The sequence below is a fragment of the Haliotis rubra genome, unplaced genomic scaffold (assembly GCF_003918875.1).
Source record: "Haliotis rubra isolate DU_JTF1 unplaced genomic scaffold, ASM391887v1 Scf1229, whole genome shotgun sequence".
NCBI lineage: Eukaryota > Metazoa > Mollusca > Gastropoda > Lepetellida > Haliotidae > Haliotis > Haliotis rubra.
The window spans coordinates 214,762-242,099 of record NW_025765147.1 but is presented as its reverse complement, the minus strand read 5'-3'; the positions used below and the strand labels follow the sequence as shown (position 1 = coordinate 242,099).

Sequence of the window (27,338 nt, the reverse complement as noted above, 5' to 3'; positions counted from 1 at the left end):
ATCACACAGTAGACCCGAACGCATTTTCCTGTAGACACAAAGGACGATTATTCAGATATCAATCGTATCTCAGTCAGTTTACAAATAATTGTATAAAAGCAACATACTCCATTCTATAATACACCGACTACATCACAATCATCTGTTTAAGAATCACCATCAAGCAGGAGTCACACCTCGGCGGATTTAATATTCATTTTTCTGAAATAGGCAATTATTGTATTTATACACCATATCATAGCATACACACGACCTGGCTTAATGTACCTTTTGTAGTACACATAATGTGTACAGTATATGAACAGTATATAGCCAAATTTATCTTCTGAATGATGTGTGACTATGTTTCACGCACATATATTTACCAACAGAAAGAGTGAGCTTCACTGGTGAGGTTGTAGTGTCATTTCTGATCTCGTCTCCTCTCAATGAACTTAATGGTATGGTCTCTAAGGATGAATTCATTTCATGTCATACTCAACCAATGTGGAACCATGGTTACCCAGAACGCCATTGCTTACCTGATTCTGACGCTTGTCTGGAGCCTGCAAGGTGAGCTGTATACATCTGCTACACACATAAATCTGGTGCCAATGATGAAATACCTACATTCCTAGAACCTGAAACATGAGCATACACAAACAGTTTAGAATAAACATGCGCAGTGACAATTGCATTGGATTCACAGAGGAATGCTTTGAAAGCAAATGTTTCTGAGAATGACCATTATATTAACCATTTAATCATCAGATATTCATATTGACCCAAATCCTCTGTACGTTACAGTGTCCGGTCAAGTCTCCAACTGCCCCCGGGACTGTACCTTAGGTAACGTTGATATCGAAGTTTTCATTAATTGTTATAAGAACTTTCTCACTTGCTTTTCACGGCCAACGGAATATGTTTTGTCGCTAAACCACTCGAAAACTTATCTCGTTGCCAATATACTAGGGTTTATAGTTCCAAATTATGTTTTTTGTATAGACATTTACTACTTGTTAACTACTTGTTAACCACAAGAGTGTAAGTAGGAGAGTTAGTATTTGGTATTTAACAAGATGTCTTTCAACAAAAGGGGCAACACACTGTAACGAAGATGATGTTGGAAACAATACAATACTTCTTCGATCTAATGGACAGATGCTGAAAGGTGACGCAACATATTTTAAAGATTTAAACAACTTTGATGACAAATCAAAGAGAAAGAACATTCTCTGGATTCTACAGACAGTAACTCGAATCCCCATATTGGAATGTGATGAACTTAACGTACAACAGATAATGATACTGTTTATTATTACAGTTAATATAGCAGCGAGTAAACAGTACTTACACTATCACGGGGGCTGGCATCCTGGGTTACTGATGGTGTGACGTGAGGGCAGTGTGCATCAGTCTCGCCCATATTCCCAGCATGGGAGGCGGAGTTTACACAGAACAGGACAGTTAGCAGGATCAAGATATTCTGCAAAAGTTCTGTATCATCAGAAACACAAAATAACGAATGCGTACTAATACTGACAAATAGTATTAATACTGATATATGAGTATCTTTATATGAGGCAAGTACTTTATATGAGGCAAGTACTTTATATGAGACATCTTAAATATTATTTGACCAGCTTTGAAATCTTTTATGTTACCAGTAATTCAGTGTGAGGTATTTTGTTTTTTCTTCTCAAAACATATTCCAGATCAACAGGATGACGTATATGTGTCTGTAGGTGATAGAATCTGTCACACCCCGCAAAACTCTTCCTACAGATGGGGACCACAGTACACCCTGGAGTGTGATGTACCCGTGACGGGGGGACCATCTCCTGATACATCGACAACCTACAGAAGATGCGAGAATGCTAAATCTGGGTTTCTGCGAGGTGGAAGTATACGGTAGAAGATATATGTATTCAGTCAATAATGATACATAATTTTGCCCAATCATTGGGATTATTTGTTTGGCACCATTTAGACATAATGGAACCTCGACTTGGCAAAAACGGCTACATATCTTATGGCGAAAACGGCACCAACTAAAATCTAATATGGAAAACTAGTTTGTTATTAGATATTTAAATTCAGATAGCAAATACATCTACTGTACCGACAGTGATTCGAGGGAAGTTCACTAACACCACCAGGACGCTGGCTCTGACGGGACGTTTCACAAATTGACCGTTGAACATTACTGAAGATATATGAGATCATTCATGGACTGTTTGAGCGGTTGTATATCTTCACAAAACGTATAACTGAATCAGCGCAATGCTTACGGTCTGGTTAAATATACTCATGGAAACAAATAAGGGAACACATGAAAGTACAAATGTTCCGTTATTTATTTCCTTATTTTCATCCACAGTGCAACCTTGAGAAGAAACCTGGAAAAGAACAAAGGAACACTTGAACTTTCATGTGTAAATTGCCGACTATGAATACAAAATGAGATTAGAAAGTCGTCAAATGTAACGTATATTGTATTTGAGATTTCACTGTCTTAGTAAAGTACAGATTCTAGTACTTTTGTTGGGTTGAGTCCTATCACAGCAAAAATAACAAGGTACAAGGTTCCATTTTTCCGGAAACCTACATGAAACTTGGTAATGTCAGAATCACGTAGGTTTCCGCTCACGGAAACTATGATTGTTGGTTTCCGGCTAACAAGGTTAGTTTCAGCGACCTGAACCTGCCGGAAACCAACAAGGTTAGCTTCAGCGACTGGGAAACTGCCGGATACCAACAAAGTTAGTTTCCAGAAAGTATCATTGGTAATTTCCATTGCGTAACGCAACTGGAAACCATCATTGATGAGAACTTGAATGAAACGAACGTAGAGGAAATTAATTTGACTCCATATATACCAGTATATACAGCATATATCCAGAAACCTGTTAAACTGCCCATATACTACATGTATATAGGTTTCAGTTTAGTGATTTCAATGTTTCTGTACACCAGAATTCAAATAAAAGATATGGTCACATAAAATTAATTTCAGGAAAACTTAAACCTAATTGAAAGAATATGGAAACTTAAGATTCTACTTTGTCTCCTTTACGTTTCGTTTGGTAAACTTAATTACAGATAATTTAAATTGATAAATTACTGAGAAACCGGTAAGGCTTCATTAGGTTTCAGTTATCCTGATTTACGAAACTTTGCATTGGGTTTCAGTTACAAAAAGACAAAATACAGATATCAAACCAACTAACGTTATAGCAAACTATTGGGCTATTACATGTACCTTGTTTGAGAAATGTATCCATCAGTATCCACATAACTGAACAATATACCATTGATCTGCAGCTGCCAAAAGCCTGTTCCATGTCACGTGACCTTGTTTCATTGGACACCAAAGATAACACACCTGACAATTTTTTACATGGTGTCCACAATTCTTCTAAAAAATGAAATATTGTCGTTAATCCTTGAAGGAAGGTCGCTGTGTTTACACGACAGAATGTAGGTGTATTCAGTGATGTCTTACCTGGTATACATTTGTAATTACAGTGAAAATCCTTTGATGTTGGGGGACTGACTGTGCATGTTGTTTTAAGCGATTAAGTCTCTGGGTTATACACATTTCTGAACTACCTAACGAATTAGGTGACATGAACTTACCCCTTACACACTTACACAATTAAAATCAATGAATTTGAACTCACTTCGTTTGTTTTGACAACGATTGATTGAGATTAATTGATATGAGTAAGCACCAACTCAATTTGGGTACATAATATGCTGGCCATACTTTCTAATTCATCACTTTCATTATGGCAAACCAGCAGTTAGAGTAAAATTTCATTCCGACTTCACGAGGTGGAAGATATGTATCGATGGATACACTTTAGAGAAATGCTGCATCCTCGGGATGTTGTAGAGACTTAACCGTCTCCACTGTCGATGATATAGTCACCAAACATCCTGGCATACGTAACCACGAACGTGTCAACAATAATATAAAGGTATAAATATCTGCTGAGATAATAAATACAACATATAACATAAATATATGATGATTTGTCTACTGGCAGAATAAGTGTAGGCAGACGCAGTTCATTCTTAATGAAACTACAGTGAAGACTGGATGTGTACTATGTGTTATGAATCTTTTTATCATGATGATGATTAAAATAATTTGTGCTAAGATGTCAATTCAAATCAATGAATTTTATTTTTGAAATGATATTTTCTTTTGTTGCCAGATCACGAATAAAGTAAAATATTCTCTAAAATCTGGTATATTTTACGTATATCACTTGATTGTACAATATATTTTATTTTCAACTTACGAATTTAGTGTTACCCGCATGCTTATCATCACACATGGGATTCGAACCCACAGACTCAGCGTCAGGCACCTAATCAGCAGCACACAAAGTCAGACGCCTAGCCTGCTTAGGCACCAAGGCTTCCACAACGTCCGTGGTCCAGACCACCAGTACTAGAATCTGTACTTTACTAAGAAAGTATAATCCAAAATATGACATATGTTGAATTGTCAAATGCCAAATCAGTCCGCTACCAAATCAGATACATTGTATCATATACCTTCCATTCAAGCTACATTGAAATTAAGAAAGACATGTATGTGTTTCTTTAGCTGATTCGGTGGTAACGTCTTCTTCGGTGTCTTCTTCCACAACTACTACTATGCCAACAACATCCACGACATTGTTTACGAGAAAAGTGACTACTTCACCAATAGCATCCTCGACAATAATTACAGAGTTCTGGGTCAGCATGGATAAGAGTACAACGTCCTTAACATCCATTCCAACACCGATGACATCGGCGGTTGTATCACCTACGGCAGAAACATCAAACACAATGGTCACACCACGGACTGCGGCAGCACACCCATCGGAAACATCCACGCTTCCATCCGGTGCAGGTAAAGGAAGTGATATATATGTTTTGAGGGTCCGTCAAAGACGAACGGGTTAAAGACAATGACAGAGTGCAAACTTCTTGCAGGTTGTAGTTATTGTCACCTCGGGGGTGAGGTGAGGTGAAATTGGGTTTAACGTCGTGCTTACCTCGGAGGTAAGCGCAATTAATAAACAGTTTAACTCTCACATTGATATTGCATTTATTCAAACAAACAGACTTGGATATAGGTTATCGTTGCACGTGACATTTCAACAGCAGAATTTTGAAGTGTATATTAATGCCATGAATGATAGACAGTTGAATTGTATACTCGGCCAACACAGTGATAACCTCGAGTCTTTCATTGCTGATAATCAAGATCGATTTATGTCGCTGACCTTTTGTGTTTGTAATGCATTGTGGGTACGCATGTAATATATGTATATAATACACTCGCATGCACACATATAAGAAGAAAATACCCCTCATCATTACTCATTACATTTACTATGAGGTTATATGATTAAGAATCAAGCAGGTCATATGTAAGGATTATGAGAGTTAGTGCAAAGGGGAAGTCTTTTTAGTGTATGTAGTCAGAGATATTTCTCACCAGGCGTAAAATACCTCTTTCAATTCTGAAGGCGCCGTAATCAATCACATACATTGCATGGTGACCGGTGAAAACGTCTTTTGTGTTTTGCCTGAAAAAATATTTTCATGCAAAAGACGCAAGGCATTGTTGAAAAGGATATCAATACCGCTTATAAATGTGCATTTCACATAAAAAAATTAACTGTTCAAACTGATAATGTGTAATGTGTTTGATTTCCTCGCTTGAATGCATCGCTACATTTTCAGGGTCCCCCCGATAGCAGGTTCCCGCTACTGTACGTCATTGTCGTGGGTGTTGTGGTTGCTGGTGTCGTCGCTGTTGCGGTTGTTGCTGCTGTGTATATGAGGTATGGTACAGCTATCAAGAGATGGTAAAGTATTATGTGCGTGAAACAAATGTTCTATAGGTTATGATGATAGAGCACAATTTAAAGCTTCGCTGGAAGATTAACGAGGACGAATATACCGTAACAATAGGCTGATCTCAAATTCCTTTGTTATTGACAACAATAATGTCAAAACATCCTGACACAAAGGTCCTCTTGCTTTTACTGGAATAATTCATGGCAAAACTACTGCATTATTACACTGCACATTTGGGCAGAGGGATCATTTCTCTGAGACTCCGTCGACACATATAAATAACACCTCTGTCAAGATGTATAATAATAATGACGTAGGTACCTCTCTTCTATCAGAGGAATTTGGTTTGGTTGTTTCACCGGAACTGTTAATGTCAACGATAATGTCAAAACACTTAGGTCCTCATGCTTTTACTGGAATAATTCATGGTGAAACTGTACTGGATTCCACTGCACATTTGTGCAGTGGGAACATTTCGTCTACGAATGTAAATAACACCTCTGTCAATATGTAGAATATTAATGACATGAGTACAGCTTGTTCAGCTTGACCTGAGCTACTCTACATATGCATTACCAAGGATGTCAAATGACACAAACGGCAGGTCGGACTATCTCCATTAAATAGGGGAGCAGAGAATGTTATTAATGTTCCGTTCGTGCGAAGCATGCATACATGGATTGGTTACAGCACTTGTCCCTGACAACAACTCTTTTGACAAAAAACATAATTTCATGTTTTACTTGAATTGTTTTTACAGTCAAGCTTGATTTATGCTATCTAGCTTGATATACTAACTTTACAATGTCAGTTACTTTCACAATCCGATTCACTCTCGCTATATCACTCTCTTGACCCAGTTCAATTATCACTTTTTCTAAATTTTGAATATTGTTAGGAAGCACCATTGTAATATCATTATTCATAATTCGATGTTTCAGGAGGCAGAAAGGACAAAGGCCCCAAGCCAGGGACGCTGAAGAAGCAGTCATGCCATCTTATGAACTGTGTGTAGCGGAACCCTTCGATCATACTCAGTACCAGAGCATACAAAGCCACGGAACACCAAGGGGATGGTCAGATCAAGGATCCATTATGTTAACACGACAGCTTCTACCAGTTGTGAGAACACAAGGGAAAACGAATACACATATGTCAATAACGAATACGTTAATGATCAGAATGTGTCAACTGGCACGTCATGTTATGTCAACGTTGGTTCTATTAATCAAGACATCGGGGAAGCAGTGGGAGAATCAAACATGTATGTTAGTACTAATCACTTTAGTCTGTACGAAAATACCTTAAATATCTGCACTTGATTGATGCCTGCTGTCATTCAGGTGAAACCTAACTTGCATGAAGTTATTAATGTTGTAATATTTTCCATATAGACCATTATATTCAATTACTTTCATCATATATGCGCGGGTTAGGGTGGATGGCCAAATAAAAACTGTGTGACCACGTTTTCGAACACATAAACTGATTGACATATGTTTTCATAAGTGGAATGGCTTTGTCTTTCAAGTGCTAGTTCATCTACCAGCACTCTGTGACAACCACCAAGTCATTATATTAACGTAAGGGCTCGGTATTCAAAACACCTGATAGTCAGTAGGTGAACCTGGACATAGAGGCTAATTTCCATATTCCGGTACAACAGCCATTGCAACGAGGCTGCAAGGCTAGCCTCATGAAGGACACCATGTTGCAGACTGCCGCACCGCTTTTTTTACCTTTGAAAGTCATTAACACTGCCCATAACTGTCACAATGTTCACGTTAATTCTGCTTAATATATGTATAATACTGTATAAAGCTTCAAAAGCTTTGAATGGTTGCGTTTCTACACGGCACCAATTAACGAAATGTAACTGACATTCTTCAAAAAGATATGTTGCATGTGTATTCAGCGTTTCATGAATAGAATAATTGTATAGCTCCAATATCGTCCATGTATATATTCGCCTTGTCCATAATGTTGTATATCACTTGCTTGATAACGGTGTTAGCATCTACATCGAAACGATGCCTCCATTGCAATAAAAAACTTGTCCATAAAAAGTACCTGTTCATCATACCGGCTTCTAAAAGTTGTTAAATGAATAAATATAAAGAGTCTCATCTTCTGCGGATTTTACTATGGTATTCCCTTTCGTGATTGTAAACCTAATTCCTTTTGGCCCAGTATAACTTGTGTAACCTCCACTGATCTGTGTGATTATTTACTCATTTCAAAATTTAGCCTTACGCTTTTCATAGTTGGAATATTCCCCCCAAAATACACAAATAATTAAACGGTTTCGTTTACCGTCCCTTGTAGCCCTTCAGCCAAACAAATTCTACTTTTTGACCCCGCAAACCGTGGCCTCATACCTGCATTTGGTGACTTTTACACACTTCAGATACACAGCTGTTTATCCTTTGATCATCAATGGTGACTGTTTTCCTATACATATTGTCATAAGTGTTTGTTTGATACCAGTAACAAACCTGTGACCGTAACTCTTTGGCAAGACCATTCAGATACTTTAAATACAGCAAAATCGTTTTAAAAAGGTGTGCATTATGCATGTATATATGTATCACACCTTTTCAAAGGACTACAAATGAATGCGGTCGTCACAAAACAATATTTCACCCAGGCGAAGTCTTTCAATGTCGACCTTATCAACAGTCAGAAATTTTAAGCAATGACGCCTGAAGATGTATCTGAAACCATAGTTGGAATAGGTAAAATACCTCCTAATATACATTGTGGATATTTTGTACATGTATAAATACCTCTAAAACGGCCTCGAAACAGTGCACACATGACACACACACACGCACCAGCAACAACACATTTCGAAATTAGCCGGGAGTGTATAGCTCTGAAGCTCACGCTCTCTGACATTGCCAAGTAAAAGGTAGTCCAGGCTACATCGTTATCATATCTGGGTTGGGTAGCTCTGACACAAAAGTCAAGTGAAGTGTAACAGTTGCAACAACACGGAAAAACCTGTCACATTGTTAGAGTAGCCTGTGCTAGTGGTGGTGCAGGGGACATTTGCACTATTCGTGAAATCCTGATGCCTATACTGATTCTCTGTGATTTACCCAAATTTGTTACCTTTACTTTCCTGTTTACACCCAGTGGAATATGTTTTGTTTGATAATCGCGACTGTTTATTGTGAGGCATTGACGTCTCACTCTCATCATCCTGTACGTTCATCGTGAGGAGGTGAATACTGATTTGTGACCTGCAAACAACGCCCTGCTGTACCATGTTAGTCAGTGTCCTATCCTGATAGTATTGAGCAGCCACTGGGAGGTTATCAGTAGTTATAGTAGCTGCTGTAGCAGTTGAATCATTTATGGGAGATAAAAAAAGTAGTGATACCTCATAGCAGATCATACCGTGACACATATTGCTTATCACGAGGAAAGTTATCACACAGAAAACCTACACACGTTTTCCTGTCGACACGAAGCACGATTATTCAGATACCAATCGTATCATAATCCTTTTACAAATATTTGTATAAGGCGACAACCTCCATTCTTTAATGAATAGTCTGACTACATCAGAATCATGTGCTTATGAATCACCATCAAACAGGGATCACCTCAGGTGTAAGCACTCTCATTGAGATGCTGCGTGTATTTTTGTGTTCCTGGAATAGCCACATGTTGTATTTGCATGACATGTCACAGCCTACCCATCACCTTGCTTACCGTTCACTTTGTAGCACACACGATGTGTAAACAGCAACATCTTCATCAGTGCAATGTCATGTCTTCTAAATGAAGTGGGAATGTGTTTCATACAGATATATTTGCCAACCGAAGAAGAACCCGGGTGTAACAAATCCCTCAAATTACCTTTTCTATTCAGACATTTGACTTTGGACATTTTGTTTCGAATTCGTTACTGTAAATTTATCGTTCTGTAGGTCTGGACTTGAGAATCCCCTCATTGACATCATGATCATCGATTTATGCAATTGGGACACTATGACAACCACGCCAGCGAGTTTACTTTGTGTTGCAGCATGTATTAATATCATTCCCAGAGTCTGGAGATATATGTGTTCATCACACAACAATATATTATCCATGCAAGCCGATGAACAGCAGTATTGATAAGGAGGCCTGGGAATGAGTGAGTTTAATTTTACGCCGCTCTTAGTAATATTTCAGCAATATCAGGGTGAGGAACACCAGAAATGGGCTTCACACATTGTACCCACGTGGTGAATCGAACCAGGGTCTCGGCGTGACGGGCAAACGCTTTGACCACTAGGCTACCCCCTTGATAAGGAGGAAGTGGATGCAGCTTTGCAACCATTGTAACCTGCATATATGGCGTTTTTAGTTTGTGCAATTTTACAGTGATAACTCTGATATTTTATCACAGGTACACGTGATGAGAACAGTCTGGTCACATATTGCTTATCAGGAGGAAAATGATCACAATCTTGACGCACTGGCGTTTTCCAATACACTGCATATGATCCTTTAATCCACTACATGTCCTCTTAGTAAGAACATTGAAGCAGGCCTTTTCACTGAACATTTCTCATTGTGTACTCTAGGACATGGGACGCAGTTTTCGATGACTGTTCACACCATGCTCGTTTTATTGAATGTGTCCTATCTCTGTGAATATATTTCCGTGAATATATCAACGCATATATGAATATCTACCGGCAATGTGTCGAGCCAAATGCGCAAAAGGCTGTGAGGAAGTGAGCTGGTTGGAGTACCTCATTGCATGCTTGAATAACTGTCACGGGTGTGGTTGTAGTTTCATTTCTGAACTAGTTGCTTCTTAATGGATGTACTTGTGTGGCCTCAAGGGATGAATTAATTTCATGTCTCAATCAGCAAGTGTGGAATCATGATTACCCAGAACGCCATTGTTTACTTGATTTTGATGGCTGTATGGATCTCGCAAGGTGAGACACTCATTTACATCTGATGCCAACGAGGAAATACCTACGTTCCTTGTGAAAGGAAACATAAATGATCATAAACCACAACAAGTAATTCTAATAACACATAGACAAACATACATCTGATGAGAATGAGGAAATATCTACGTTTCTGGTCAACGGAAACATAAATGTGCATAAACCACAACAAATAATGCACAATAAACATACACTGTACGTTCACCGACGTGCCTTGAAATCAAAGAATGACCATTTTATGGACTGATGTATCATTCCATATTCACATGTTAACCCAAAGCCTATGTGTGTTACAGTGCCCGGCCAAGACCCCAGCTGCACCCAGAACTGTACCGCAGGTAACGTTGATATCGATGTTTTGATTATGGCTGTTACAGGTAAGGCAGGTCAGGATTACAATTTACACCTGCTTTTCAGTTACCTATTTATTTAATATGTTGCCCATAACTGCGAACGGAATATGTTTGTCAATGATGCACAATAAGACATCATGTACATTTAAATCGCATTGCCATTAGTTTAGTGTTTATGTTAGCACATTAGGTTTTTACTTTAAATTAAATTAAGTGTAAGTAGTAGCAACACAATATAAAGAATGTAGTGCAGAAAACGATACAATAGTGTCCAATCTGATTGAGATGAAGATATAACAATAGACTAATGCTGAAAGCTGATGCAAGATACTGGAACGTTTTAAACAACTCGTGATGACAAGCCGAAGTAAAAGAACATTTTCTGGATTCTACATGCAGTACGTACAGTTATTCCAACCTGAATCACCATATTGGAATGTGATGAACTTATCATACCACGGATAATGATACTGTTTATTATTACAGATAATATAGCAGCGAGTAACTTTACATCTGGGGACAACAAGTCTTACACCATCACTGGACAGGCATCCTGGGTTACTGATGGTGTGACGTCAGGACCGTGTGCATCAGTCTCGTCCTTATACCCAGCATGGGAGGCGGAGTTTACACAGAGCAGGACAGTTACCAGGATCAAGATATTCTGGGAAGGTACTGTGTCATCAGAAACACAAAATAACGAAAGTTTTACGCCGCTGCGTACTAATACGGACAAAATTAATAGTACTAATACTGACAAGGTCTTTATATCAGACAAGTACTTTATATGAGACATCTTAAACATTAATTGACCAGCTATTATGTTACAGCAATGCTAAAAACACCCGAATCTGTATTTAGTGTAAGGTATTTGGTTCATTCTTCTCAACATATTCCAGATCAACAGGATGACGTAAATGTGTCTGTAGATGGAAGAATATGTCACATCGCGAACTCTTCCTACATGTGGGAAGCAGAGTACACCCTGGAGTGTGATGTACCCCTGACGGGGATCCATCTCCGGATATATCGCCAACCTACAGCTAGCATGCTGAATCTGAGTTTCTGCGAGGTGGAAATATACGGTACTAGAAATATATGTATTTGCCTAAACCTTTCATCAGCGCTATCAGCGTTTGTCTTGACTATTACACCTGAAGACATGCCCATTCCTCTTTTGTACTTGATTCCAAAACTACAAAATAATCTTGACAAGGAGAGATATATTGCTGATTCCAGCAAATGTACCACCAAATCGCCAACCTACAGAAGGTGCGATGATGCTGAATCTATGGAAATATACGGTAGAAGTTTTATGTACATGTGTTTAGTCAATGACGATACATTATTTTGTTCATATTTTTCAATCACAAAGGATATATATTTCATTGTAAAAACAGTGAAGGATCTTTTCCATAATGTCAATTCTCATTTAATTATTGGATTGTTATAAGAAATTGAATTGTTTCATAAAATTTGAAACCTGTTTTTTAAACAAGTATATGCTTTATAGTTTGTAGTTTATATTAATACCTGATATTGTTAGTGGCTGTATCCACACAGAGTTTGAAGCATTGTAAAATTATGGTCCTCTTTCAGCCTACGTATAAGTCTATCAGCATTCATAACGTAGAATAGTTTTGATTTCAATTTATGTGTCAACGGCTTAAGGGAACGTGTAAATCTGTCAGTACTGTACTTCCCCATGGTCCCTAGTATGGTGATTTACCTTCAGTTTCTGGCGATGCATAGAACGTTTGTAATTTGTATTGTTCTAAATATAACTTAAATTGTAGAGATATTTAGAGATTTTCAATACTGTTTCTGTGATTTTCTAGTTACTTATACTGGCCTTTGTCGACAGGTTTGTATAATTAAAATATATATCACTCATAACTTGTTTAGTCAGGATGGTGCTGAAATAAAGTCAATGTGACTATACGTTGTAACTCCTTCGCTCACTTTACTCATTTCGTTCTTCGATACCATTAGAATTCATAATATAAAGCATAGCACAGGCCTACGATGCCGTGACTACACGAAATACCTTCACCTTCATATGCACGTTTGTATCTTCAACGGAACTAATGTCTAAATCAGTACCCGTATGCGTAACGGCGTAACGTATCGTTCGCGTTTAACTATACACATGGTAAAAGTACCGCAACACCTGTGATTTTTAACTCCCATATGTCAATTTATATTCATATCATAATTATGTTTGTTTGAATGAGTATTTTGACTCATCGGGCGTACAATACATTAATTTAGTTATGCACGTGTTCCAGTCTAAGGCGAGCATTACGCGCATCACCTGTCATTAAGTAAATGTCAAGTTTCAGTAAACTGTTGTTACACCTGGAAAATGAATTGATGCCATTGTTGATAAACACATATAGGGCCTCCTTAACAGACAACTTCTCACAGATGGCAAGTTACTGGTATACTGAATGCTAACATGTCGTTCAGGGCTTGTCAGTAGATGATGGTTAAGTTGTCATCAGCCGACTGGCCAGAAAACATCAGCAAACTAAGGATGTTATGTTCCGTCAGCTTTCACGACGACCGCGAGTCACAACTCATAGGGAGGATACAGGCATTCTCAGAATCCCAAGACATTACCCGTTTTGTCAAGTGGCGTAGTTAAATCAGAGTGGCTTCCACATCGTCGTTTGTCCATCAGATTGGTCCAAAACTACCTAACTTCGGCAGGGTATAGAGCCAGACAACCTATCAGACGCACGTTGTTATCCCCAGAGCTCACAGCAGTGCGACTAACTTGGTGTAAGCTCGATGCCACTGACGTCAGGGGGGAAGGATCCACTGGTGAGACGAAAGTGGATTTCGTCGTTCATGACTGATGGTCGAGCTCGTGACTAACACCGCAGAAACACTTTAAACTTGCACAACGGAGTATCTTGGAGCAAGTAATCCTTGGATTCATTTTATGGTGTAGTGTTTCCCCTCATATGACTGTAAACTTGACCGTTTCACGTTCACACAAAATCTGAATGGGCGACGGTACATCACTGACATTCAAGACAATGTTCTTGTACCACATTTCGATGGCTCTCGGAGATATTTAAGAGGAAATCCATCAAACTTCTGTGCGGTTGTCATCTTCAACTGACTTGGGGCCCGTTCCACAAAGCGATCGTAGCGCTACGAGTGTCGTAAGTCTATGTTAAAGCATAGGAGTTACGATCACCTTAACGCTACGATTGCTTTGAGGAACGGTACCCTGATGTTTAAATCAAAGGCGAAGCGTTTCGTTTCTGTTTTGATGCAATTACGTTTCATTTCAGATACATTTGTGGTATTAAGATATCCTTACGTCCAATTCAAGGTTCATACAACATATGGAAATGCATTTCTGGTTTTCTTTAGCTGACCCGATAGTAACGTCCTCTACCATGTCTACTATGTCCAATACAGGAGAGTCAACAACCACCACCACGTCCATAACAACGACCAAGCCCACGACATCATCCCAAACAAGCACCGCTGCACCAGTTCCAACAGAGACCTCAACAACGTCGCAAACAAAACCAACGACACAACCTGCTGTTGCGGATACAGGTAAATGAAATACTGATAGGCAAAATGCAAACTGAGTGAATAATTTGGGCGGGCACAACATGTCGCATCCAAAATATATGATCTCATGAGTTGAAATTTGACATCTGCATCAATGAAAATATGCTGTCTTGGAGAATCTATTTGCTCATGACATGTCTACTAAGACTGCACGAGGATGTTGTTTATTAGTAGCGTGGCGCTTAGTGTTTCTTCCACTTTGTTAATGTTACTTAATTATAACATGGAACTTAATTAAATAGTGTACATATTCATGAAGTTCTTAAGTTGCATGTGCCACCCCTGCTTTTGTCCTGAAAGTTTATTAAATGACCCGTGAAAACGGGTGAAAATGAAGTGTGCACCCTCCCTTTTCTCAAGAGTGTGCACCTTCCCCCTCCCCTTTCCCAAAAAGTTGTATCCGCCCCTGCGGGTGGAGGTGTGAGTGAGTAAGTGAGTTAATATTTAACGTCACATCGGCAATATTTCAGCCATATCGTGACAAAAACAATGCATACAATATAAAAATGTTGTGAAGAGTTAAACCTGTCGAAGATGGACAGTAAAAATCCTAGAGTATCACAGATATGAATATAAAACTAGAATGTAAATCTAAAGCATTTTAATTGAAGAAGACTGTACAATTTAAAACACGGGCTATAGATCGCCAGCATCTGAAGGTAGTTGATCATACTAGGGTCCACGGGGACTTACAGTACCTTTGCTACCTGCATGGACCTTAGTTGGACTTACACCATCTCTTCAGCCGCTGGCGATTGTAGGAAAAGTTTAGCCGAATTTTAAAGGAAACAAATATACTACGATTAAAAGTATGGTTGAGCAAGATTGACTTTGACAATTTTGGGGACTTACGTACCCTCTCAGGAGGACAATAATTTTACGCTACTTCAACTCCCTTTGAGGATACAGCCACCAACAATCTAAGTTGATAATCTGAACTACCAATTGTATAACTTTCTCTATTTACAAAACATATATCAAAATTCATGTAACAAATCTATCTCTTTTAAAAAATCAATGATTAAATGATAATTAACTTTATTAAAAAGGTCCTTTACTGTTTTGATATTGAAATATGTATCCCTTATGATGGAGAATTCAACACAGTCAAGCAGGGGGTGGAGGTGTAAAGTACTCACGGAAGTAGAAATAAAATTGTTTCGGGAGTTTATTTGTTTATTACTTCATTAAAATAGGTCGTTTTAACAAATATGAAAATAACTATGTTTTGTCCCAACTAGGTCTTTTAAGTTGATCCGCTATTCATCATTCAAAATACCATTTTACAGGTAAAAAGATTGTATATTTTCAATAAAATAGAAACATGCTATAACTTACGTCACTATCAACAGTGGGTCGTAACAACTACCTGCAGCACTGTTTTGACGGGAAGCGATTGTGTTGCTATAGCGATTGTGTTGCCATAGCGATTGTGCAATTGACAATCCAAGCTATCAACTCGTAAAAATAAAAATAGTAAACTTTCAATAAGTGTCATTGTTAAATATATGAAACATGTAATGAGGAAATCCCTAAATCAATTATTTTGTGTGTCAATTAAGATTTATTAGAAATGAAGGATGAATGGTATATAACATTATGCATAAAATATCTTATTTACGCGAACCTATGGAGATTACATCTCATTTGCATACCATAGCTTGCATCAGAAATGTACATTTTAACTTTGACGAAATTTCAAGGGGTACAAATGACACCATTTGCTCTCCTGTAAAACTCATCTATTTCGGATGATTTTACGAAAAGTGTTGAAAACAAAAAAATGTGAAAAACGATAGTCATAGAATATTTAACAATGAAACTTTAGTTGTGTTCAAAACTACGAAATAAACTCCAAAAAACATTATATTTCCGTGAGGACGTTTGTAATTTAAGATATACCCAAACAGCTTACTAAACATTTCAACGAGCAGATCAATTTACATCCATGCAAGAGGTAGGAAGCAAAGTGTTTTAATCAATATGTATGAGCGATGTCAGTAAAGTAAGTCACGTAATAGTTGTTTCATGTCACCCAGTTGCTTTCAAGAACTTCCAGTTTGGTGAATTGTCAATTTCAGGGACGATGATTGCTGCAGTAGTGGGAGTGGTCGTGCTGCTGCTGATTATCGTCGTAGTGGCAGTTGTCTGCAGGTAAACCCATCTGTGTCTGCTGATAACACCATCACGTCGTATTCACATTTTGTTTTGTCACAGGCAAGGACAAGTTAATATGACACCGCTGTTTCAATTTCACGAGTGTCATTAAAATTCGTATTTATCGTATTCTAATTTGTCTGTAAATATTGACACAAGGGTTCACCCAAAACTGTTAGTCATTTGGAGCACTTGTGTATGCATTACCGATCTCTATACTTTTCAGAAATGGAATTAAAAAATGGTATAACCCAAAGGATGCAGAAGCCAGAGGTAACCGAGCAATGTATTACATACCGAGTGAGTGTGTTGGTTGTCGAGTGAGCGAGCATGATCGGTGGGTGGGTGCGTGAGTGAGTGAGTGCGTGCGTGCGTGTGTGCATGAGTTTGGGTGAGTGAGTGCCAAGGGCACGAGAAGGGACCTGATATAACTAAAATCATAAGTATAGCATACAAAATGGTATTGGCATATTGGCATCATCAACGACAAACTGTTGTGGCTAATATAGGTCAACATGTGCATATTGGCTCGTAAAAATACATAATATATAACATCTACTGATAGTTGGTTGAGAGTTGTACGAGAACTTGATATTCATGTAATGCATGAATGATCAATCAGCTGCCGTGAGGAATCAAGCAATTAAGATGGATGAAGTCGAACAGCCGAACTCAACAGTGTTTGATCTTAATGAGTTCAAAAGTGTGGCACTACCTACTTACCCGGAGGAAAAATCTGCGTCTCTTAACGGATCCCTCCAGAGCCACATCCCTAGTGCTGTTAGTGTGGCGAATCTCCCCAGCTACATCAGAGAGAAGCTGGATGCTAACAACGCCACGGAGTACGCGGCAAGTACCTTCCCAGTTTCATCTTATGGATACACAAGGCAATTTAGATATTGATCAAACGTAACAGGTGTTAAATATAGGATTACACTTTCTCAGCAAAATACAGATTCTTGTACCTTTGATGGGTTGAGTCCCATCCGATTTCGAACCCACACTCTCAGAGTAAGGCACGTAATCGCCAGCACACAAAGTCAGCCATCTAATCCATTCTGTCAGACAGTGTGGGTATAAATCCCAGATTGGACTCAACTAAACAAATGTAGTAGGATCTGTATTCTCTGGAGTCTGGAAAAACAAATTTCCAGTGGAGTGAGTGAGTTCAAATTTATAGTCACATCGGCAATATTTCAGCCATATTGTGACTTAAAAAGTTATAAATTAACAATAAACACAATTACATTATAAAACACCTGTCGACAAAGGACAGTAAAACTACTAGATTATCAGAGGGAAAAATTTAAGACTAGTAATAAAATCTAAAATATGTTACTTTTAAATGGCAATACAATATATAAACCGGCTATAGATTGCCAACAACTGAAGGTAGATCACCATACCAGCGACCATGGGGACTTACAGTACATTTGGTTCCTGCATGGACCCTAATTTGCAGTGGAAGTAGCATTACGTCAAGATGCCATGCGCTGCTGCAGAATGTAAACACTTATTGTTTATGCTTAAAAACGTAATACTATTTATATGACTGCCGCTCTCTTTCAGATGTTACCGGCCGGCCTGAGGAACACTCACACATATGAGACTGCAGCGAGAGAGAAAAATCTCCAAAAGAACCGCTACAACAGACTATTTGCATGTAACATCATTTGTCTTAAGTTCTTAAGAAACAGCAGGGATCGGTTATATCGTGTTGGATTCTCTAACATAAAAGATATATATGCATGGATGTAATGATGATATATTGTAAAACAAAATCGTCATATGATGTGGCGAATGCTTGACTTGCCTTTTCAAGTGTTTGTGATGGCCCAACCGTTGGGACAGCATACCTAAGATTTTCATACACATCTTGTTTATCATTTGGGAGGTATTCATAAGCATATGCGTATGATATAGTTAGATAATCGGCCAATCGTTTTGACAACACATTCCTACGGGTATGGGGACGGTGGGGTAGCCAAGTGGATAAAGCGTTCGCTCGTCACGCTGAAGAGGCGGGTTGATTCCCCTCATGAGTGCAATGTCTGAAGCACATTACCGGTGTCCCCTGCCATGACATTGCTGGAAAAACCAAAGTAACTCACTCACCCTTTCCATTCGGCCAAAGTGACTGTGGTACAGTACATGTTAATACATAACATACGTTACAATGTTATCATTCGTATGCACCACTTTCGATTTGTCACGTATCATCAACAGATGACGATACTCGGGTGCACTTACAGAGCGAAAGTGGGGCAGATTATATCAACGCATCGTACATACACGTATGTAGAGAGAGGCAAGAGCATAAATATGATATAACAAAAACATGATTATATTACGTTTATACGTATTATATATCCGCCATTTAAACCAAGCTCATAAGCTTTCATTGTGTTTCATTCATAAACAAGCCGTGACGATCCCAGTTAGAATCCACTGAATCGGGTAGTCAGACTCGCTGACTTGGTTGACACATGTCATCGTATCCCAAATGCGTTCTCCAGTTCCCATGCTGTTGATCACTGGATTGTCTGTCCCAGACTCGATTATTTATAGACTGTCGCCATTTCGATGGAATATTGTTATAGTATATTGAATAGTGCGGCGTTAAACAACAAACAAACAGACAGAAATCATGAACTTTGATAGAATACATTGGGTTTTTTTTTCAGGGCTTTAAAAGTCCTCTGAAATTCATAGCTGCGCAAGGTAAGTATAAAGTTCTATTTGCCATATGTGTTGTCAAAGTTAAAATAATTAGTCATCCACATCACATGGGATACAGGAGATACAGCAGTCTGACACGCTACAATATCCATCCCTGAAGACTCACAGACTTATTTTCCTGGTTTCAACTTCAAGATTGATCCTAAACCCCGGGCCTGCTCGAATCATACCCATGCTGGTGGTTTTGCTTGCTTCTTACTTGAATCTGAAATACTGTGTGACCGATGTGTAACCCAAACACCTGTATGCCCACGCATTGGATGTCATCTAAAATACAGTTTCTTTTAACTTGGAAATGTTGTGTATAGACATACAGTTTCATGTAAATTATGATGAGACGGTTGGATATCCATGTGGTGTTGCAGAAGACCATTTCTTGTGTCCACCGTTTTGGTATTACTGGAATGTTGGTAAGAACGATATATAACGACACACACTCACATACCAACAATGATTCACAGGTCCCCTGAACTCGACGGCTGTAGACTTTTGGAGTATGGTCTGGCAGGAGGGATCTCGGGAGATCGTCATGGTCACCAATCTACTGGAAGATGGCCAGGTGCGTGGAGAAATTATGCGTTACGTTCAAGGAAGAGGCAATTAACAATATGTTTCAACAAAGAACAGCCATCAAAACAATTCTGATACGTATCCAAACGCTATTAGTTCTACAACTACTATGATTTGATACCCTCAATAAATACAGTCCATAGTAATATACTATGTGGTGCAATTGGATATCTTTGAATGAAGTGTTACTTTCGTTTCAGCACATGTGCCACATGTATTGGCTAGGAAAGGGAGAACGCGGTAGTTATGGAAACATCACTGTGACACAGGAGAAGTCTATAGAACGTGCACACTACACAGTTCGCATCTTCTTGCTGCATCACCGTAAGGTACGTTTGATAGTCAAAGTCCAAATCTCTCTGGTAAGGGAGAGTCTAATGTCACGTGTAGACATAACCAGGGTGGTACCCATGCTAAAGAGACGTACGTCTGAGACGTTTGAATATTTCGGTCAAATCAAAGAACACTGGTATGCTGTAGACAAACCATGAATTATTATCAGTTCGTTCGTCGACTGACTCAGGATGCCCCTGAGAAAATTAGTATAAACTCAGCTGTTCATAGATGTTCAATACCTTGAAGAGATTACAACAGATTGAGTTATCGCCATTGGGTCACCTTTCCTATTGTCGTCTTTCAGTTTTTATAAGTGGCATATTTTCAGGAGGACACTCGGCGTGAAGTGACCCAGTACCACTACACCTCGTGGCCAGACCATGGAGTTCCCACGGCGCCCTCTCTCGTCAATTTCTGGAGACATGTCAACATATGCAGCAAGCAAAATGACGGACAAGCAGGACCAATAATTGTCCACTGCAGGTATCACTGTATCGTATTTGCTTTTTACAATGTGTTTGCCATGTCGAAATAAAAGAAATTGCATGCAGTTTGACAAATTCCAAAACACCAAAATAATTTATCTGAAATATGTGAAAGATAAACGTTGATCCATCAAGGTTGTTGGTAGTGTTAATGCATATGGTCTTGGTGCTGGTTGTTAAGACCAGAAATTGACTCAACTTGATTATATAAAGTCCTTAAATTCCTTCTAATATTCACTGAATAAGGATCCTATTAATACATCACAAAGCTCGGCAACATGGACATCTTGTAACCTCATTAGTTGAGATATAGGGTGAGTTAGGCTAATCTTCCGATTCCTTTAATAGTGTGACAATAGTGGGAGAAAAGGCAGACAAAGCAGGCAATACGTTCCAAGAAGTATCGGCGAATCTTAAGGCTTCTATAATCGGTTCAACCCATGAGGACCAAATTTTATTGCAACAGATATTGTTAATATTCAAATCTAAATAAAAGTAAGTTCTTTAAACGGCATTTAGAAGTAATACACAAGGTAAAGATGTATGGATGTCACCTTCTCTGTTTTGAGGAACACTACATGTACGTTTCGGAATATATTCTTACTCCTACACCTGATGAAGGAGTAAAAACGTTAACATTCTCAGAAATGTCTTGTTCCTCAAAATAAAGAGGATGAGGTGAAGGAATAAGAATATACACCGAAACGTAAACATCCATAAATGTTTGCTTTCGCAAAACGTTACAAGAAGTAGTAATACTGCTGTTGGGTTAACACGTTGTCTAAAATAGGAACACAACCAGTGGTACAGAAATACGTTTGTTTGTCCACTAGTGCTGGAGTGGGTCGGACAGGTACTTTCATCGGTCTTGACATCTTGATGAATGAGGCGCTTGTGGAGGAGAAAGTGAACTTCTTCATCGTCGTCCTCAACATGAGGGACCAGAGGATGAACATGGTGCAGACACAGGTGTAGTAGGCATGACTTCTCCAGACAGGAACTGTGTAAACGAATTCTTCCATTCCATGTACTTCATGCTAAATGGAATTGGTTTCTGGGAATACTGGGTGTTCTTTTGCACTGACGTTCTATATCGTATGCCAACACACTGGCATAAACCATCTGATCCATATTAGTATATAATGTATTGCGAATGTTTGTGGGTGTTTCTAAATAAATAAAAGGTTCTCCTGGCACATGTAGTATTGTTGGTGTTGGTGTTTGTTCTAGGGACAGTATAAGTTCCTCCACTGGGCTGTCCTCGAGGCACTCTTCAGCAGGGATTCGCCGGTAGTGGCTAGAGAACTGCCAGCTATGTTGGAAGCAGGCAACATCGTAATCCAGGAGGAATACGAGGTGATTCTGGTGACGTTTTGGGATAAATCTATAGTGTTACGTGACGATTCTTTAAACAAATTTACTTATGTAAAGAAAAATAATTAACAAACCAAAGTATCTTACGGTAGGATCAAAGTTTAACGAATACTTGAATATGTTCTGAATGTGGATATTAATTTTATTCCAGAATTTGGAAGTTATGATGTCACTCCAGAGAGACCAGAAGACTGACGCAAAGCCAGATCCCACACAAGAAGATGGTACAACAAATTATGCCTTGCAGCTAAATTCTAAAGCCTTTAACACAATATTATCTTGGTAAACATATTTGTCAAAATCTAAAATGTATCAAGTGTGTCATCAAAAGTAACTTCTTACGGAATGACAATTTACTTGAAGAACGTTTATGTTAATATGTTGGTGTGGACTTTCATACAAAGTTTTCGGGGTTTATTGTTTCATTCCCTTCGTTCACACATATTCTACTAGTATGTCTTGAGGAAATATGTTAACATGGTTTTTCTTTTGTAGGTGATGATCTATTCAATTTCAATATAACACCTCTGCCGGTATGTATTGAGCGAATAATTTCTACAATCATTTTGTTTACTTTTCTTTGTTTTGTTTGTTATACATATTATCTACATAAATGCAGGACGAAATAAATCCAAATCTGCCAATTGTATGGATGAAGAAAATATATTATTTGCTTTCAAAGTCGTATTTCAACAAGAAGGGCTTCCTCAACATCGGAGTGGTTAAGGAGCCTTCTCTCGAAGAACTATGGCAGCTGGTATGCGGGAACAGTTCTGGTACCATCATCACCATCAGCCAGGTAACAATAATGTACATTTTAGGTCTCAAGGCATATCATGAGAAATGAAATTATCGGGTACCCTTTTATTGCTTATCAATACCAATATGTTCACTTGTTATGTCTGAGAGATTTGACAATGTGTCAATACTTTGGCCCTGAAAAACTCGATGGATATTCATACAACGAAGTCCTTTCAATAATTATTAGAAATCCTTACCACAGATAGCATCAAAATTACGCTTCCCACTGCGCACTGACATGATCAACATGAAATAACATGTTATAGCTTATATCTTAGTTTTGTAAGTGTTAGCCTAATGGACACTTGTGAATTACGGATCTCCTTGTAGATTTGATTTTACCTTCATCCTTAGAATCCTTCTGATGCCATGCCAAAGGACGTTGGCACGTCGTTGACATTTGGAGAGTTTCACGTGACCTTGAACTCCGTTGATGACGTTTCTGTAGGAGTGACGGGGATGAAACTAACCATCGAATCAAAGACGATGCAGACATTTTGGGTATGGACAATTCTTTAACACGGGTGTGTCGTTATTCTTGGCAACCCACAGCCACTAATATACTTTGTCCCACAGGACATGGTTGATTGATCATGTGTTGGTTTGGTTCCTTTGTTACAGGACAGCGGATCAGGTGTGGCGTCTATCGTCAACTACAACTTCAACTCCCCATCTACAGAACGTCACTTTGACAAAGCCAATCTCCTGATGCTCGTAGAGATCCTGACTGAACGTCAACACATCAGTGGGCCCCATCCCGTCATACTCCAGTGTCGGTAGGTCGCTGTTCTTGAATGTATGTCCGTTACACAAACGTTTCGAAAGCTCATAGGCCATCAGTTATGACAGGTGAAAGTGACTCCGTCTCTCAGGTATATTGAATAGTCAGTAGATGGTGTGCACGTAGCATATGCAGGCAACGTTTACACCTTCAGTGCATGTAGCCATTTGTTTCTGCATGACGCCATGAAAACAACACGAATTATAATTCATTATTCGACATCTGATACACAGATAGTTGTTTTCGATAAACTGTCTGCCTGATGACTGTCCAACATGCCAGGGCCCCAACAGGAAATATAAAGATTTACAGATAATGAATATGTTTGCGCCTATTATCAAATATACTGTTATCAAATATACTATACACCAGAGACGATCCCAGGAAGTGCAGCCTCTTTGCTGCTGCAGTCAGTGTGCTGACCAGCCTGAGACTGGACAAGGAAGTGGACATCTACTTGACAGTCAGGGAGATACAGTGTAGAAATGGGCAACCCATCACCTGTGTGGTGAGCATACTTTATATGTTCAGATGGAGATGTTGAACACAATATCAGTTAAACCATGGCGGTAGGTTTGACGTGAAAGAAAGCCCGAATTAAAACATATCATAGACGTTTAACAGGTTCCTGAAAACAAAAAACTGCAAATATCTGCTCAAAGCAGAATTTGTTATGCTGTTCAATATATATCCTAAGGAGATGTTAATAATTCACTATAAATTAACGACGATACCATGTACTCGAGAACAGTTGAAAGTATTCTGCACGTCGATCATATCAGCCACATGCCCATGCAAAGGTAAGTAAAGAACGCGTATGGTTTTGACAAGATCAGTGCGAAACGTGATTCAAGGACTCGATCAACTGCTTCGTGTTCCTTTAAAATCAATACTCTCATGTTTCTATGGATAGGTATAATAATTATAAATGCTGACATGGATTTGCAAACAATTCTCTTCGATCCTCTTGTTTGTTATTCAGGAGGACTACAGATACCTGTACGAGTTGGCCTGCCAGCAGGTGCAGTCTACAAACACATTCGCCACCAAATGATGGACACCACGATTCTCTTTATATGCTCATTCAGTGTTCAGTGTTACATGTGGAATTGAAGAGGAATTGGTCACACGCACCGATATATTGGAATATTTCTAAACGCGGTGTAATACCACATTCATTAAAATTATTGTTTTCCATCTAAATTATATAAAACACTGTTTGTTGTTCCAACCTTCGGTTTACTATTGCTTGTCCACTGTTATGTAACTTTCATCTTTTAGAAACATCCCAGTCATACAGGAAATACCTTCCTTGTTCAAAATTCTGTACATTCGAAATCTACTTCCAAACCTTTGACTGAAAATTGACCATGTGAATGGTAAGATAGTTTTAGCATGTGCAGGGAATAATAAAGGTATTATATTTATGTCAAAATATATTTCTGAAACATTTTCACAATGGTTATGCAAACACAGTATTTCAGATACGTAGTTGTTGTTGTATAGCGGTCAAGATATTCTTACATTTTCATAATAACATTTTACTACTTTTTATCAATTTTGTTTCACAAAATACGTTGTATACGTAAACTTTGTTTTCTGAAGCTTGTTTTAATACTGAACTGTTCACTGATACAGTCACCGCTTAAGAGGCAGTCTCCTAAAACTGAAGTTGGCTTCTTACGGTTAGTTTATAATATGATTCATTACATGTAACACATCCGTGCTTGGAGACAACGACTTCGAAAGTTAACAATATCTTTTCACCTTTAATGATTCAACGGTAACAGATGCTTTGAGATTATCTCATATATGTGTCTTTAAGTGAGTGAGTGAGCGAGTTTAGTTTTACGCCGCACTCAACAATTTTCCAGCTATATGGCAGCGGTCTGTAAATAATCGAGTCTGGACCAGCCAATCCAGGGATCAACAACATGAGAATCGATCTACGCAATCTACGCAACGTGTGTCAACCAGGTGAGCGAGCCTGACCACCCGATCCCGTTAGTCGCCTTCTTACGACAAGCATGGGTTGCTGCAAACCAATTTTAACCCGACCTTCACGGGTTTAAGCATGTAAGTACAGAAATATATGTTTGCTAAAAACCACAGAAATGTATAATGTCTTTGACCGATTGTTGTATCTTCTTTCAAATTGAGTGAGTGCCTTGGGCGCGAATGTTATTTTCCAGCAACTAATCTCATTTTTTTTTTCGTGTCATGTATGATTGCTTTGTAAACGAATAATCTGCAGATAAACTTGCGTTACAGAAAATTGTTGTTGTTTTTCCTTGTTTGCATTCATATTTTTTCATTACCCACTGCATTACCCTGAAGGTCGTTTTACGATAACATTTATGAACAAATACACAAATCGATCAATACGGATTGTCGCTATTGTAAATTATCATCTTCAGCATTTTGAAAATGCAAATAAGTGTTATCTGAAAATCACAAGTGCCTTAAATATCGAGTCCTCTCACTCACTTGAGGATGCCATTCTCGTTCAATACTATGAATCAAGTCTTGTGTCGTTCCTCAATGTTTGATTGCAGACGAGGCTTTCTGCCTCGCATTGTATACTAATAAAGATTCAGGAATTCCCTTTTGATTCAGTACAATGCATTGCGTTGTTTTCTCAGATTGTAGTTTTACAGCACCATACTCATGTTCGTTTGGTCATATCTACGTCACGTCTATGTCAGGGAAACCAGTGAAGATGCGGGTGAGATTAATCTTCAGTAACCCATGCTTGTCGTAAGAGCCGACTAACGGTAGGGTGGTCAGACTCGCTGACTTGGTTGACACATGTCATAATATCTCAATTGTGCAGATCGATGCTCATTATGTTGATCACTGGATTATCTGGTCCAGACTCGATAATTTACAGGCCGCCGCTATATAGCTTGAATATTGCTGAGTGCGGCGTTAAATAACAAACCAATCAGGGATGGCAGAAGTATGAGACTAACTTACTCTTGTTTAATACTGAGCAGAAAGGATACAAGGTGGTTCGATGTATGTACACCAAAACCTAACCCATCGACACGCGAAATCCTATCTAAATAGCGCATACAAATGCTTGTACGAATGTCTGAATCAAAAAAAAAAATTGGCATAATTGTTCTGGATGCAGCCCTTCCCTGTGTATTGTCTCTTTGCTGACAGTATGTAACCGCTAGTATCTGTCCTACCTCCTCGTAAACCCAATATCTCATTTACAAAAGAACAATATTTGCAGATCACAGAGCCTTGCATATTGTGTGGAAAAGGGTTGAGCTTAAGTGGCAGTTGATAATGTTTCACGCAGGGAATGAGTGTACTGGATTAAACGTCGTGT

General features: G+C 38.7%; 3 protein-coding genes across 3 annotated transcripts; all 3 read left to right on the top strand.

The window, feature by feature from the left end:
• The first annotated feature begins 494 nt into the window (after nucleotides 1-494).
• On the top strand, nucleotides 495-17,853 carry LOC124266044. The gene is made up of 11 exons (XM_046700854.1): nucleotides 495-552; nucleotides 1,695-1,890; nucleotides 6,789-6,923; nucleotides 10,720-10,790; nucleotides 11,102-11,182; nucleotides 11,645-11,830; nucleotides 12,058-12,243; nucleotides 14,546-14,737; nucleotides 16,837-16,909; nucleotides 17,139-17,185; nucleotides 17,535-17,853. The coding sequence occupies exons 1-11, from the start codon at nucleotides 495-497 to the stop codon at nucleotides 17,813-17,815; spliced, it is 1,506 nt and encodes a 501-aa protein (XP_046556810.1). The 3' UTR covers nucleotides 17,816-17,853.
• Nucleotides 17,854-18,395: 542 nt separating this feature from the next.
• LOC124266043 (receptor-type tyrosine-protein phosphatase epsilon-like) lies at nucleotides 18,396-23,553 on the top strand. Its single transcript, XM_046700853.1, has 12 exons — nucleotides 18,396-18,417; nucleotides 19,139-19,206; nucleotides 19,597-19,633; nucleotides 20,113-20,210; nucleotides 20,422-20,550; nucleotides 20,886-21,040; nucleotides 21,876-22,011; nucleotides 22,273-22,398; nucleotides 22,568-22,640; nucleotides 22,912-22,949; nucleotides 23,099-23,215; nucleotides 23,548-23,553. The coding sequence occupies exons 1-12, from the start codon at nucleotides 18,396-18,398 to the stop codon at nucleotides 23,551-23,553; spliced, it is 1,005 nt and encodes a 334-aa protein (XP_046556809.1).
• Nucleotides 23,554-23,575: 22 nt separating this feature from the next.
• Nucleotides 23,576-25,877, top strand: LOC124266033. Its single transcript, XM_046700846.1, has 4 exons — nucleotides 23,576-23,718; nucleotides 23,839-23,993; nucleotides 24,371-24,506; nucleotides 24,981-25,877. The coding sequence occupies exons 1-4, from the start codon at nucleotides 23,587-23,589 to the stop codon at nucleotides 25,050-25,052; spliced, it is 495 nt and encodes a 164-aa protein (XP_046556802.1). The 5' UTR covers nucleotides 23,576-23,586; the 3' UTR covers nucleotides 25,053-25,877.
• Nucleotides 25,878-27,338: the final 1,461 nt, after the last annotated feature.

Coding starts and splice junctions, on each gene's coding strand:
- LOC124266043 (XM_046700853.1), top strand. CDS start 18,396: ATGCCATGCGCTGCTGCAGAAT. Junction 22,641..22,911: donor AGATCCCACACAAGAAGATG/GTACAACAAATT, acceptor TTTCTTTTGTAG/GTGATGATCTATTCAATTTC. Junction 22,950..23,098: donor TCAATATAACACCTCTGCCG/GTATGTATTGAG, acceptor TTGCTTTCAAAG/TCGTATTTCAACAAGAAGGG.
- LOC124266033 (XM_046700846.1), top strand. CDS start 23,587: ATGCCAAAGGACGTTGGCACGTCGTTGACATTTGGAGAGTTTCACGTG. Junction 23,719..23,838: donor AGACGATGCAGACATTTTGG/GTATGGACAATT, acceptor CCTTTGTTACAG/GACAGCGGATCAGGTGTGGC. Junction 23,994..24,370: donor CCCGTCATACTCCAGTGTCG/GTAGGTCGCTGT, acceptor ACTATACACCAG/AGACGATCCCAGGAAGTGCA.
- LOC124266044 (XM_046700854.1), top strand. CDS start 495: ATGGTTACCCAGAACGCCATTGCTTACCTGATTCTGACGCTTGTCTGG. Junction 12,244..14,545: donor CTGCGAGGTGGAAATATACG/GTACTAGAAATA, acceptor GGTTTTCTTTAG/CTGACCCGATAGTAACGTCC. Junction 14,738..16,836: donor ACCTGCTGTTGCGGATACAG/GTAAATGAAATA, acceptor TGTCAATTTCAG/GGACGATGATTGCTGCAGTA.